Below are 14387 nucleotides of genomic sequence, written 5' to 3'. Positions count from 1 at the left end.
CTTCTGTTGAGTAGATTTCTACACAAAAAAAAGCTCAGCAGCATTTTTTTCATTCCCTTCAAACATATGTTCACATCGTCCAAACTATCAAATCCTTTGATAGGTAAATCCCAACCCTTTGGACCAAAATGTGTAGTAGTTTCGTGTGTCTTAGGTCAGGTTTGTTCCCACAATCATAAATTTGTCACCAGATTTAAAATGGCAGTGAGAGATAAAGTTTGTCTCAGATTTGGGGAGAAAAAATGATGCCCCGCAGCCCTGAAGGTAAGATTTGATGAAACTAGAGGCATATTCCCAAATTGAGCGGTAAATGACTGTGATAAACGAGGATGGAATTATGGCAGTTTATCAGCAAAAATGTCTATGCACATAACTAGCTCCTGAAATTCCACTCCATTGCCTTTCATTATAACTCCATAAATCCACTGAAAAGTTCCTAAAACCTGTAAATGTGCTAAAACCATTAGAAATAATAAACAAAAAGCTAAGCTTTTAAGTGAAACAGACCAAGTTTTGCAGAACAGTTTAATGGTTTACCTAGCTAAACATGTACAAATTTTTTAAAGATATTGAGGTTTTTAAAGAAGGTAAACACTTACCTATTGGTTCCTGTGAGGCTGAAAAAAATTCAAAATTTTCTGATTATATATTATTAAAACATTTTATTTAAAAAAAAAAAAAAAAAAGGTACGAGCAGGATTTTGATACCAGACTAGCTAAAATAGATTTAAAAGATGTCATAAAAAGCAAACACTAATGGGAAAGATGGAAAGAGCCTCTAGGCAGAAAATTGAACCAGTTTTCTGGATATCTGGAACTACATTTAGACTAGTTTGATTAATCCACAAATTCAATAAAGGTTTTTTAATAGGATTATAAATATTTAAACTTTGTCTTGAAGATTACTGATTTACATTTGGAGTAATTGCAACAATAAAGATTACTCAAAATCATCTGAACAAATTAGAATTACTTGTCTACAAATGTTTTGAATTCTGAGAAAGCTCTGTGAAGCAATTGGATGTTTTTGAATTGGAAATATAAGTCAAATGTCAATATTTTGAGAAAGAAAATATATAGTGGTACAGGCTATGGCGGTGCCTTGAAGCAGTTTTAAATGTTCAATATCCAACCATAAAAAAAACACATTTTGTTTTTAATATTTTATAAAATTTAATATCGCAGTCAGGAGGGAACTGGATGTTTGTTTTTTTATATTGGTCTCAACTGCTCTAATGAAATTCCAGGCATTTACCTGAAAACTAACCATCAAAAAGGCTTGGCATACAGAAGCTGTTCCTTGGCTCCTGATCCAGGTCTACACCCAGAACAGCAGCTGGTGGTGGTCCCTGCTCCACGCAACAGAACACCACCAACTCTTCAGGTTTGCAATCTGCCCGAAGCTTCACTGTTTAAAAACCGATATGTGGAAGTAAAAAAAAAAAAAAAAACAGAAAAAATAGATAAAAAAAACTACTGCTAAAGACTGAAAATGGTTAAGTTCAACAATCATGTGGTAAACCACAAGGACTCTAGGCTTCTTCTCAGCCTTTTCTTCATTTTTACTTTAATAATGTACACAAATGGGGGCAGGTTTAATGTCAGATGGGAAACAATTGAAGGCTAATGGATTAGAGGATCCCTGGTTGTTGGAACATCACATCACATGCACTACCTTGCTTAACCTGCAGTGCCTGAATCCCACTTGCTCCAGTGGAAATGCCTCAGGTAAGTAAGTGGTTGCACCAGGCAGGAGTGTAAACGGCAAAGTTCCTCTCTGTGCGTTTATTCAGGTAAAGTCCAGAACTAAAGCACATAGAATCCTGGTGTAACGGTTAGCTGACATGGAAAGATTCTACCTCTGATTTCAGTGATTGACATGAAGAGACTGGCTGCTTTTCCTCTACCAACTTTTATTAAAACATGACTGGAAAGAACAAATCTAACTGGTGGAAGGGTTGACAGGCTGAGCTGACGCTTCTGCTAAGTACATCATAGACAAAGAAGGAAACTCAGTCATCAATCATGGAAGAAAATAATGACCGCACATCGTGATTCTATCTGTAGAAGATCACAAGAAACGATCGCACTTGTCTCCAGAACCCGTCTTGGCTCTCATGTTTTCATGAGTCCACCAAAGATTCAGCAAAGCTCCTAAATACAGACATGAATGTGAAAGTAAATAAAAACATAGCTGTGAATTCTTTTAGAACCTCAGCAGTGACCCGTTCATGTTTTGTGTGGCTAAAACAGGGGAGATCAAAATGATCCAGAATATGTCTCAGGAGAAGAGTGAGGTTAATCCAAACTCTGGACCGTAAGAACATCCGAGGGTCAAAGCTTCTGCAATCTGTAGTCCCCCACATGTTTTGCAGCTGCCTTCAGTCCAGTTGGAACTCCTTAAATCTGATCCTGACTCAGACGCCCACAGTGCCCCTGCAGCTACTCAAAGTTAAAATCAAACTCAAAGTCCAGGGAGGTGATGTCGGCCGGAAGGCCCAGAGTTTCTGGAGTCACTTCAATCACCGGTTGATCCTCTGTGAGTTGTGTCCCAGATCCCGGATCTGAAATTTCCACGCCCTTACTGTCCGCGTTTGTAGAATCAGGGTCCCCTGAAGCCTGCTCAGGCTCCGGCTCAGATGGAATTTGCTGCTGATGGCGGGTCTGGTATCTGGTCTGAGAACGGGTTTGCCTTGTGGCCCCAGACGGAGGAGTGGGCTTCTTAGTAGATGCACCCTTACCTCTGCTTCTGGGACCAGGTTTAGGTTTAGATTCTGGAGATGCCTCTAGTAGGGGCACGGCATCGTGATCTGCTTGGGCTTCCGACTGAGGTTCTGTTTGAAACTGAGGAGTTGGCGGGGGTTCAGAGGTTGGTTCCAGCTCTGAGAGCTTGTTTGGGACAGTGTGTGATTCAAGTTTAGGAGAGGGAGGTTGATTTTGAGAGGAACTCTGCACTTCAAATGGAGCTGCTGGTTCTGGTTGGACTGGTTGTGGTGACCCAAACTCAAAGGTTGAGGATGTGGAGGACTGAAGAGACCAAACCGATGTGATCTGAAGGCTGGAGTCGGTCTGTTTTTGAGGACTTGGTAGAGAGTCGCTGGAGTTTGTTCCGGAAAACACTGATTCTTTGGTAGAAGGTTGGGAGACGCTGGAAGAACCCAGTTGGACCTGAGGTCCAGATGGAGTCTGGGGTTTATCTTCTTGTTGAAGCTGTGGTTTCTGTTGGCATTGCACTGACGGGTCTGGCTGGGTCTGTGGTTTAACTTGAGTTTCTGGTTGGGCTTGAGGCTGTACCTTAAGAGGCTCGGATGCTTTAAGCTGAGGATTTCCATTGCTGATTTTTTCAGCTCTGGTGTTGCTCTCTTGTCTGGAGAAAGAGGAGGGGGCTGACTGGCCACCACTGTTGTAGAAAATACCAAATAACTGCTTGGCTTCGGCTGCAGCCAGGTTGCTCTTTAACTTCTCAGACTTTGGAGCGCCTTCGGCTTTGAACATGAAGGGTGGAGGCTTGACAAACACAGTACGGGTCTGCTCGTTCTCAGGAACACCGGGGGCTGCCACGTCCGACACAATTTTAATCATTGCTGGTTGAGCCGTTGAAGTCTTAGGGGTAGCAGCAGGTACAGTGTTCGCTTGAGAAGATGAAGGTTTCACCTCTTTTTGAGCACCTGTAGGTTTCGATGTTTCTGACAGAGTAGGAGAGGGCTTGAATACTTCTGGGGCGGGATTAACCACAATCTGTGAAGGCTTTGACTCAAATGGAGCAGGTTTGGGTTCCTGTGAAGTAGGTTTAGGATCTGGTGTTGAAGGCTTTGACTGAACTGGTCCAGGTTTTGACTGAACTGGTCCAGGTTTTGACTGAACTGGTGGAGGCATCAACTGAACTGGTCCAGGTTTTGACTGAACTGGTGGAGGCATCAACTGAACTGGTCCAGGCTTTGACTGAACTGGTGCAGGTTTTGATTGAACTGGTGGGGAAGGAACTGCTTCAGAAAACTGTGGCTTTGACACTACAGGACAAGGTACAGACACAGGTGGAAGAGAAGAACCTCCCCCTGATGCAGGACTTAACATTGAGGGAGGAAGTTTAGGCCCAAATGGTTCTGCTTTAGTGAGCATGGGTAAAACCTTTGGCTCAAACGGTCCAGGTTTAATGAACTGTGGAGCAGGCGGTGGTGGGCAAAATGGAGCATTTGGAAGGCTTACCATGGGGCTGGAACCAGGGGCCGATACACTGCCCCCCTGGGGCCTGATGTTGAGGAAGGTGTTCAGATGTGCAGGTTTTCCTGTCAGTGCAGGTTTCCTCTGCTGTGCGGCAGGTGCGGGAAGGTTTGGCCGGATTCGTCCACGGTTGGCCGACCACGACGTTGAGGGCGACCCTTGCTCCCCCTCACACTTTGGGGTCATTTCCTTTGCAATATTCATATAATTTGTGAAAGAGTCCTCAGAGGAGGCTTTTTCCTGCCTCGATGCCATCTCGTCCTCCTTCATGAACTCTGCAGCTGCTCTCTGAGCTTCCTTAGCCAGCTGGTTCTCCTTCTTCTTCCAGGTAAACTTCCCAATTGAGGGGCCTGTGGTTCCAGGAGTTAGTTTGGCAGCCTCCAGGCTCTGCTTGCGGAGCTTTGCCCTCATGGCCGGGCTAGGCCCACAGAAGATTTTGGGCAGTTCATAAGGTTTAGGAGGACCGGATTTTGCCTCTGGTCTGTCTGCCTCCGGTTTTTTAGGAGTGTCCCAGTCTGGCTTTGGCTTCCCTTCATCTCTCTCCCTGGATTTGACATCAGAGTACTTATGCTTGTACCTGTCCTGATTCTCACTGGGATCGTATTTTGGGCGATCTGCATATCGGTCGCTTTTATCCCTGCGGTAGCGGTACTCCTCGTCTCTGCTATATCTGTAGCGGGCTGCCCGGTCTTCGTCCTCTCTGCTGTACCTGCTTTTGTCCTCCTTCCTGCTGTAGGAGGGCTTCTCCTCTTCCATGCTCTTTTTTAGATCTTCGTCTCTCTTAACAAGTTTCTGCTTTTCTTCAACTTCTTCCTGCTTAACTTTAGGTTTCTCCTCCTTTTGCACAGTCTCCTCCTCCTCCCTCTTTTTCTCTTTGTCCTTCCTGTCCTTTTTGTGTTTGATCTTTTCTTCTATGTCTTTGCTGCCTTTCTCGTCTTCTTCATGCTTCCGCTTTTTGCCACTCATCTCCATGGCCAGGCCCGCTTGCCTGTCCAGGTTCCTCCTCTGCTCGTACAGCGGGTTTTCATACATTTGTTTCTGGTGAAGGAGACACAAAGGAAGACAAATCAGAAGTCAAATCATAGAACTCCATGAAAGGATCTGCAACATGGAAGCCGTCAGGTTTTTCCTTCAGGTGCATACCTTGTACTTCTCATTGTGAGCATGCGTGACCACATGCTCCTCAGCACAGATGGCATCTCCATAAAACTCTTTACACAGCAGACAGAAGAAGCCTCTGACGGGAACCATGAACTCCGAACCTGCAAACAAAGACAGCACACTATGAACAGTCAGGTAGTGACGGAAATAAACTGCAATGATGTTTACCTCAAGCTCTGATTTCAGAACCTGTTGGCATAAGAAGTGGGTCAGAGAGAAGCTAGCTTACAAAGTATACAGAGAATGTAAAGATCTGGTGGGGGGGTCATTTCAGAGCAGGAACTGGTTGGGAAAGTGTGGAAGCAGCTCAAGAGCCAAAGTTTTCTTGTGAGGAGTCCAACAGTATGAGAGTGAAAGCACTGTTCCAGACGGTGCTGCACAGAAGTGGAGGCTGACACATGAAAACAAGTGAAATGACATCTGGAGTGTCCTCTGTGCTCTGTCCATTAGCCCTGATTTCACTATGAGACTGAACCTGCAGCAAAAATCCACTCTGAACTCCACCTGGAAGAAAGACGGCTAAGAAGGTTCAGAGGCTCACAGACCACACAAACCCAAATATGAAGATGTTACGAGGAGAGGAGCACTGGGGAGGCACCATTACCTTTAGCGGGTTTGGTCTGCTTCTCCTCTGTCATTACGCTCTTTGAGATTTTAGTAGAAGTTGAAGCCCAGGGTCTGTGATACGGGTCAAGCGTCTGTGGGGAAGCAGGGTGTTGAAAAGATAAGGAAACCAGCCGAGGGCTGTGCAGGTATTAATATCAAAGTAAACGATTGATTTCAAACAAGGACCCATGACGCCGTCACAGAACAAACCTTTCGGTGCACTTTTGAGTGCAAGTGTGTGAAAAAGTCAAACATGGAACCAGAGGTGACGTTACAGTTTTGGCACCAGTGGTTGCCTGCATCGTAGTATTCAAACGGGTGGGGAGCTGGAGCAGGAGCGCCAGTGGTGGCAGGCGGCGTGCCGTGAGACGTCCTTCTCGGGGACAGAGTCTCTTTGGTCTGAAAAACAAAGGAAGAAGCATCAACCGAGCAGAAAGTGGACCCTTCAAACAGCTCCAGCAATGAGACAGGAAGTCCCTCACCTTCTGTGGACTCCAGCTCAGCGGGTGGGGGCCAGCGCCATCGGTCGCTTGTTGCTCCGACGGTATTCCCTAACCGAACGCGCAACTCAAATGCTAAATAATACGCAAGCTTCTAATGCGAGTGCTTTACTCCGAGAGTCTACTAACCCCCATTAACCAGAGGATGTTTCTACACCTGAGGAGGAAGTTTTCAAAAATCTGCATTTTTGTTCCAGAACAGTGAGTTTTATTTAGAAGTGAGCAATTCTCCAGTTTTGGAAACGCAGACGCGAGATGTTTAAAGGCAGCTGAACAAAGCAGCTGTTTGAGTAAGAATAATAGTTTTCCTCATAAGACTACACAGAAATGCTATTCTTCTCAAAATCTATAGTTGACAAACAGATGTCATTACAAATATGCTGCTGTTGAAACCGAGACGCGCAAAAATTCTTCAAAGGTTATTTAGCAGACGGGTATGGATGGTGGTCCTGAGGTGAAGCCTGAAGGCTCCCAACTATGCATGTTAGCAATGTTTGACTGAACGCGTGGGGGCACATCCCCCCTGCTCTAAGGGGCTTTACCTTGCTAAGAATGTAAAGTGGAACAAAGGAGAGCAAACCCGACTGACTCAGCACTGCAAAAATGTAGTATTGGGAAAGTCAAGAAGACGAAAATTGCCTCCGTTTTTCTTTCAAGAAAAATAATATCAAGATTTAGTCACTAGAATTTTTTAACATGAATTCTTGATAAAACGTTTTTTTACCCCATTGCCAGACTTGTTTGGCAATTTAAAAGAAAGTCTGCCAACGGGGTAAGAATTTTTAAGTGATTTCTAAGGGTCCGGTTTTTGCATCAATCAAAAAAAAAAACCATTCTCAAAGCTGATCCATCAAATGCAAACTCAGCAGGTTCTGCCGACGGCGTGAAGCGGTCCAGTTGAAGAACAGGAAGTAAAGCAGTAAGTCACAAGCAGCAGAAACCTTTCACACGAAAAGCCTTTCAGTGGCTCAGAGAACTCTGCCCTAAAGGGCTTTTAATCTGGCAGAAGTCTTTTTTTTCTCGTGGAGTCTTTTTAAATGCTTTTTCTTGATGGTAAATCTGCCAATACATTACAATACATGAGATGAGCCTGGACGTCATTTCAGAACGCCACAGAAAGGAGGAACCCCCGATATTTCAAAAGGCTGGGGAACCAGTTGAGCTTTTAGGTCACAACCTGCTGCTGTGTGTGTGAAGGATCCATCGTCTCAGGAAAGAAACATCACAGCCGACAGCAGAAACAAAAACAATCCTTACCAAATCCATGGCAACAGGTGGAGGTCTCCAAAGTCACAGGCAGTTTACCTAAACCCCCAGAACCTCAGAACTAGCTACCTCCATATTAGGTCCGTGGTCGGGTCATGTGAAAGTACCCTGACATTGGTCCTTCCAGACAATCTGACCCAGAACCGAATTACCCGCTTACCTTCACTGTAGAGCTGCTGGCCGCTTGCCGGTTCTCAGGACTGCTCTGCTTCTTCTGTGGTGGCTCCTGCTGCTGGACCTCGGTGGGTTTGCTGCTCTTGCGAGGACGGTCTGACGGATTCAGGCCAAGAATGAGCGCCACCTTCTCGATTTCGCTGCGTTTCTTCTCTGCAGCCTCGTGCTCCTTGCGGAGGTTGGATATCTGAACCATGACTTCCTCTTGCAGGCGGCTGATCTCCTGCAAAAGGGGGTCTTTGTGTCCGTCTTTCTCTCTGCGCTTCTTCCTTAGAAGTTCGCCTGAAGACGACAGGACAGATTGAGAAGAGGCTTCTGACATGGACCTGGTCCTGAAACAAATGTCTGATCCCTGACAGAACCTTGCAGCCCAGTTCTGACAGCTTTACAAACCCCCATTAATAATAATAATCAATAATAGAAGATGGTGAAATTGATTGATCTCTAATTATATCACTTCACTTAGCCCCAAAAAGTCATGATTTCTCTAATGAATAAAAATCTGCACATATTTTTAAACTTTTGATACTTGACCTGCATTTGCTGTGACGATTTTTGAAACACTCTTATGTTCATTTTTTTCTGATAGTGTTATTTTTAATCATAGTGATGATTTTTCTAATGAATAATAATCTGCGTATATTTTAGGTAACTGATCTGCATTTGCTATGTTGATATCCAAAATAGAGTTTTGTCCATTTTACATAATTATTAAGTGCTTCATCTTTGTCATGCGAGTATTGATATTTAAGTATTCTTAATGACCTGAAACTGTGTTGGTAAGGCACAGATATCTGATAAAATGTTATGAACCGGATAATGATAAATCATGTAATAAAATGGTAACGGTAGAACAGGGGTGAGATTACATAAGTTTGCTTCCTTCCACTCCCTTTCATGCCATCTTTAATTTAATGTCTCTTTATCCTAAGTTGATACATCTTTGTATAAATGTATAATTGCTGATTGTATTGATTTGTGCATTATTCTTACTTTGATTACTTGAAATAAACCATTTCAAATCAAATCATTCCTCTCGGAAAGAAGCTAAACTGGCCTACCCTGCTGCTTCCTGAGCCGCTCCAGCTCTTTTATGAGGTATTCCTTTTTGGTCATCCGGATCTCCCTCTCCTGCTTCAGTTTTTCCCGCTCCTCCAGAACCTGAATACAAGAACAGACCCAATCAGAACCACACCCTGTGAGCCATGGCGAATCAGCCAGGGTCACCGTACCTTCTGCTTCTGGCTCTCCGTGTTCATCTCGTCTGACACTCTGCTGTCCTGGCTGCTGCGCCGCTCTGCTTCCACGTGATCAGCCTTGGCTGACCCTAAAGGGACAGGAAACAGATGACGCAGTGATGTCACCAAGACACTCCGCCAGGACTTATGTGGAGATTCAAGTGTTTGTGTGTCTCACCTTTTTGCTCTAGGGTGGGGGCTCCTTTGGCACAGGGCTGATTGTAGGGCAGGGGTGGGGGGTAGGCATCGGTGCTGGTCTGGGGGGGCACTGGCATGCTAGGAGGAGGAGGATACATGGGAGGCCACTGCTGGTGCATGTAAGCCATGTAGTTTCCATACTGGCCAAAGGGTGGTGGGGGGAAGTTGGGGGGCATGATTCCATGGATCTGTGGAGGAGGGTATGTAGGAATGGGCATGCCAGTGAGGGGAGGGGCTGGGGGGTTAAATTCTACAGGTTTCACTGGCTCGGCCTGCATCTCAGTGGCTTCTCGATCTTTGCTTCTTTTAGGCGGAGCCCCACCCTTCCTGCCCTCCTCGTCACTGCTCCAGCCGCGCCCCCCCTCTCTCCGCCGTCCACAGCTTTGATTGCTGCTGCTGGAGCTGCCACTACAGCTCCGCCTCCACCGACCCTGGGGGCTGCCACCAGAGCTGCTGGATGACTGGCGTCGCCGGCGCGTAGGTGTCTTTGGAGGAGGTTTGTTGCCATGGAGTCGCTCTTTGGTCCTGGCAGCCATTTTGCTAATTTCTGTCACCCCCAGGTCCAGCCCAATGGTCTTTAGCAGGTCCTGAATCTTCTCGTACTCCTCCAGCGCCTTCCGCTCCTCTTCCTCCAGAGGTTCTGTCCCTGGGGGGTAGGCGGGGTTGGGGACCTGGACCCTGATGTTCTGGTCGGGTCCAATGATGGGTCTGCTCACATAGCTGGTTTTCACCTCATTCGTAGTAGGAAGAGACTGGAGATGAGTGGTAGAGCTTGAGTAGGTGTTGCCCACGGCGGCTCTGTGGGGGGGTGGGTCCATGTACAGAGAATCCTCAGTCACTTCTCCAAACAAGTCCAAGCTGGGATTGTGAACTGGCTCCACTGCTATGGGAGGTTTGGGGTCTTCTGAGTCCCCGTACAGGAACTTCTCCTCGTCATCGATCTCCTCAACCTTTTTCTCTGTGCTTGTGGCTGTTGGTACAGTCCCCGCCAGGAGGTTCAGGATCTCCCGAATCTCCTTGTCGAGGCCGGCCCGCTGGGCCATGTGTGGGTCAGACTGCAGCTCTGCCAGCATGGAGGCCATGGCGTGTGGATCGGTGCTCTTGACAGCCTGCAGCAGCTGCTCTGCCATTCGGGACATGTTAGAACCACCCGGGCCTTGGGGGGAGAGGGAGCTCTGCCGCACAGAAACAGATGATTGTAAGCAGAACAAAAAACAGCTCTTGAGGTGTGGAAAATAAGAGAGCACAACAGAACTTACAACCAGAGCTCTTATCCAGAATTAAAACCAAAAGATCTTTACAGACCCACTCCCTCCCCAATCCCGAGGGAGACTTAGGGTTTCCACATCCTTTTATGTCAAGAAATGAAGCATCCCGTGGACCCTTCAGAACCTGTCGGGATGCAGACCTACCCTGACAGACGGAGAATCGTCTGAGTTGTTGCGCTTCTTTAGAATGGACTTGGTGGGTTGGGTCAGCATCTCCTCCAACTCTTGCCTGCGCCGGGCCCTTTGCAGCTCCTTGAAGTCTTTGTTGGAGCTCTTCTCTTCCTGGTTGTAGCTACTGGAACTGGAGCTGCTGCTGGAGCTGCTGCGCTGTCGACTCTTACTGCGAGCATGGCTCCGCCCATGGCTTCTTCCTCGGCTCCTGCCTCTTGATCTGGACCTAGATCTGGACCTAGATCTGCTGCGTGGCCGGCTCTTGCTCCGCCCACGGCTTTTGGCCCGGCTTTGGTCTGGACTGCGGCTCTGCCCTCGGTGTCGGCTTTTGCTACGCCCCCGGCTTTTGTCCCGACCTCTGTCTGGACTGCAGCTGCGAGGACGGCTCCGCCCCCTGCTCCTTGCCCGCTCGGTTCGGGAGTAATCTCTGTCGGAAACACCAGGAAGCTAAATGAGCATGCGTGGTCAAACTTTGGTCAACGTGCCTACACCTGTGATGTACCTGTCAGGGTGGTGGGAAGGGGAGGGGCCTGGTGGGTCTATCAGCTCGTTGCCAACGGTGATGACCAGGTTGTGGTCCAGTGGAGGCGGACCCCTCTGAAAGACAAAGAGCACTTCAGGCTGATGATCAGTCGGACCCCTACACCCATCCTAAGCAGTTCTTCCTTCCTTAATTTCAGAACCTGGAGGGCTAAACAGAAACACCCCCAAGACTAAGATGGGTCAAACAGACCCAGATCACTCCAGAGGTCATTCTCAAAAAGCTAGGCTGGGGGGCCTAGACAACCCTGCTTCATGTCAGCTTCACCTTCAAGTCTTCCTCCCTCATCTTACAGGACGTCATGGACCCTGCTCTCCCCTAATCCCTGAACTCCTGTATCCAAGATACTTTTTATCGAGAGATAAAAAATGGAGAAAGTGGCTGAGGATCAGCTCCACTACAGTCACGTTAGAGAAATTTAGTTTAGTTTCCACTTAGTGGGTGGTGATGCTCAAAACAGAGTTGTTGTCCTTTAGCTTTTGGGCAAATAGAATGCATTTCTGCTGCTACTGCCCCCCGTAGGTGGAGGTGGGAATTGCCATTTCTGATTGGGGTCGCAGTTCATTGACATAGTTACTAAAAAGCAAGGGATTATTTTTGATGATTACATTGCTGATTCACATAGCATGTAAACAATGTTCTGATGATGTTTTGAAATGTGTTCTAGCTAACATGATGAGTTTGTTTGAATGCTATCATTCTGTAGGGGGGGCATCCTCCCCCTCGCCGGACGGTTTTGTCTCGCGGTTACAATCCGTTATTTCTGAATGCACCTCTGCGGGCTCTACAAGCATCAACGGCCGGCCGCGTGCTCGCCCGCAGAGACAGCCATAAGGCAAGCCAGTGAGGATTTCGTGCGCTAAAAATCCCGCGCGCTCACCTCAATTGGCGGACCAGCAGACCAATACTCCCCGCTGCGGTGACTCCCTGCGCCCGGCGAGGGATACCGTCTACGCGGCGGGGAGCGGCGGAAGGAGTCCGGGTGTCCGTGGTCCTGATAGTCATGGTGGTACGAGGGTCGGCCCCTTTCTTCCCGGTAACCTGGACCCAGGTACGGCCTTGGCGGACCTCGGCCTTCGAACGGCGGCGGATAGGCCCCCCTGGGAGGAGGGCGACCGCGGAACATGTTTTTCAGCTGAAAAGCCGCAGAGGATGCAGGTGATGGCGGGCCAGAGCCCGCGACGGCTTTTTAACGCCGGAAGGACGGGGAAATATCTCCAGATTTTGTTTGGACCAGACAAACGGCACTTTCTGCTACTGCGCATGTGCAAACCATACTTCTTCTTTTTCTGCAGCAAACTGTACCGAGCACGCTGCTGGCCTCTTCAGGGAAGGGATGTACTGCAGCTACTGTAGCTTCTAGTTATGGCTAATTTTCTGTCTACCAGTAAGGGAATTGTATTGTGATGTATAGTTTGAAGCTGTGACAGACTCGGCTTTCTGTCATTATTTTACTCCTCCCTCCCTACGTTTAGATGATGCATTTCTGCACTGATGTCATAGTTGGAAAACTGTCTCATGGCATTTTCCAATCACCGACGCTCAGATGTACATCATGTATGGCATTTGTGTAAAACCAGGGTACATCTACTTATAAAATCAGGGTACATCTACTTATACACAAATCTCAACAAATGCAGCAGTGCCTCAAACCTAAGAAGAAATTCATTAAATTGTCTTTGCATCTCTTTGTTCTACTGAAACTCATAAATGTTCGACCAGGAATTTAATGAAATAATGAACCGTATGTCTGTTGGTTCTCCTATTATAACATCTGAGTATTATCTTCTGAGCAGCCTGTGCAGCGGACACTGAGAGGAAAAGTCGGAAAGTGACTACTTGAACATATTTACTCTGAGCAAGGGTGAATGAAGAGAGTCAAGACCAACCATGGTGCCAATTCAATGAGGGGGCTGGTTGTTCCTCTGCTGTCCTGGAGGAATCTGGGCAATGGGTGTTTCTGAGCTTTATGGAGTGGGCTGGAGAGAGTCATCAGCTGCTCAACGTGGACAAGACCAGGGAAATGGTGATCGACTTCAGAAGGAAGGGGACAGTCTTGCAGCCTCTCTGCATCCTGGGCAGGGATTTGGAGGTGGTGGAGGAGTACAAATACCTGAGAGTGACCATTGACAGCAGACTGAGCTGGAGGAGCCACTGTACTGCTGTGAACAAAAAGGCCTGCAGCACACTCTACTTCCTAAGGAAGCTGAGGTCCTTTAATGTGTGCAGCAAGATGCTGGAGATCTTCTACCAGTCTGTGGTGGCCAGAACCTTGTTCTCCTCTGTGGTCTGCTGGGGAAGCAGCATTGCAGTCAGTGACACCAACAGACTGAACAAGCTGATCAGGAAGGCGGGTTCTTCTGTCACTGGCTGCAAACTGGAAACGTTTGAAGCAGTGATGAAGAGGAGGTCACTGAACAAGATCTTATCCATCATGGACAACCCAGACCATCCTCTCTACCCTGTTCTGGACAAACAGCGGAGCTCCTTCTCCACGAGGCTCAGACACCTCCGCTCAAAAACTGTCCGATACCGGAAATCCTTCCTACCCAACATAATTCAACTCTACAATAACTCACAGTGTAGCAGAGGACTTTTCCACTTTTTTGCACATTTTGGACATTGTTACCTGTTTACCAGTTTGTAAATAGTCTTTAAATTATACCGCCTTATTTGTTTACATTTCTGCAACATTTTTGTTTTTTAAAGTATTCCATTCTCTGATGTTTATTGCTATGGCAACGCACACATTTCTCACGTGTGGGATCAATAAAGTACTTCTGATTCTGATTTGATAAAAAACACAGAGGCTGCTTATCACACACAGACTAATCTATTACAGCAGTTAGAATCGGGTTCATATTTAGTCACACCAAAGCTGCTGATCCACTTTAAAACATCCTTCAATGTTTTATTACAAATCATTTACCCGTAGCTGAAAACTATTCTTAATCGTCTTAATATAAAAATAATAGATTTTGTCTTTTGTCTTTCAGCAGCTGCTGCTGCCTTTAGGAGTTACCACAGTGAATCATGGGCTTCA

General features: G+C 46.9%; 1 protein-coding gene across 1 annotated transcript; it reads right to left on the bottom strand.

The window, feature by feature from the left end:
• Positions 1-1893: 1893 nt before the first annotated feature.
• On the bottom strand, positions 1894-12600 carry znf318 (zinc finger protein 318). Its single transcript, XM_023963376.1, has 11 exons — positions 12225-12600; positions 11306-11400; positions 10777-11230; positions 9345-10539; positions 9161-9255; positions 8990-9089; positions 7915-8210; positions 6199-6387; positions 5987-6080; positions 5365-5483; positions 1894-5259 (listed from the first exon to the last, which is right to left on the bottom strand). Exons 1-11 carry the CDS (start codon positions 12468-12470, stop codon positions 2443-2445), a joined length of 5700 nt encoding a protein of 1899 aa, XP_023819144.1. The 5' UTR covers positions 12471-12600; the 3' UTR covers positions 1894-2442.
• Positions 12601-14387: the final 1787 nt, after the last annotated feature.

Source organism: Oryzias latipes, chromosome 15 (genome assembly GCF_002234675.1).
Source record: "Oryzias latipes chromosome 15, ASM223467v1".
Classification (NCBI taxonomy): Eukaryota; Metazoa; Chordata; class Actinopteri; order Beloniformes; family Adrianichthyidae; genus Oryzias; species Oryzias latipes.
The sequence above is the reverse complement of the archived record's forward strand: the minus strand, read 5'-3'. Positions and strand labels throughout refer to the sequence as shown.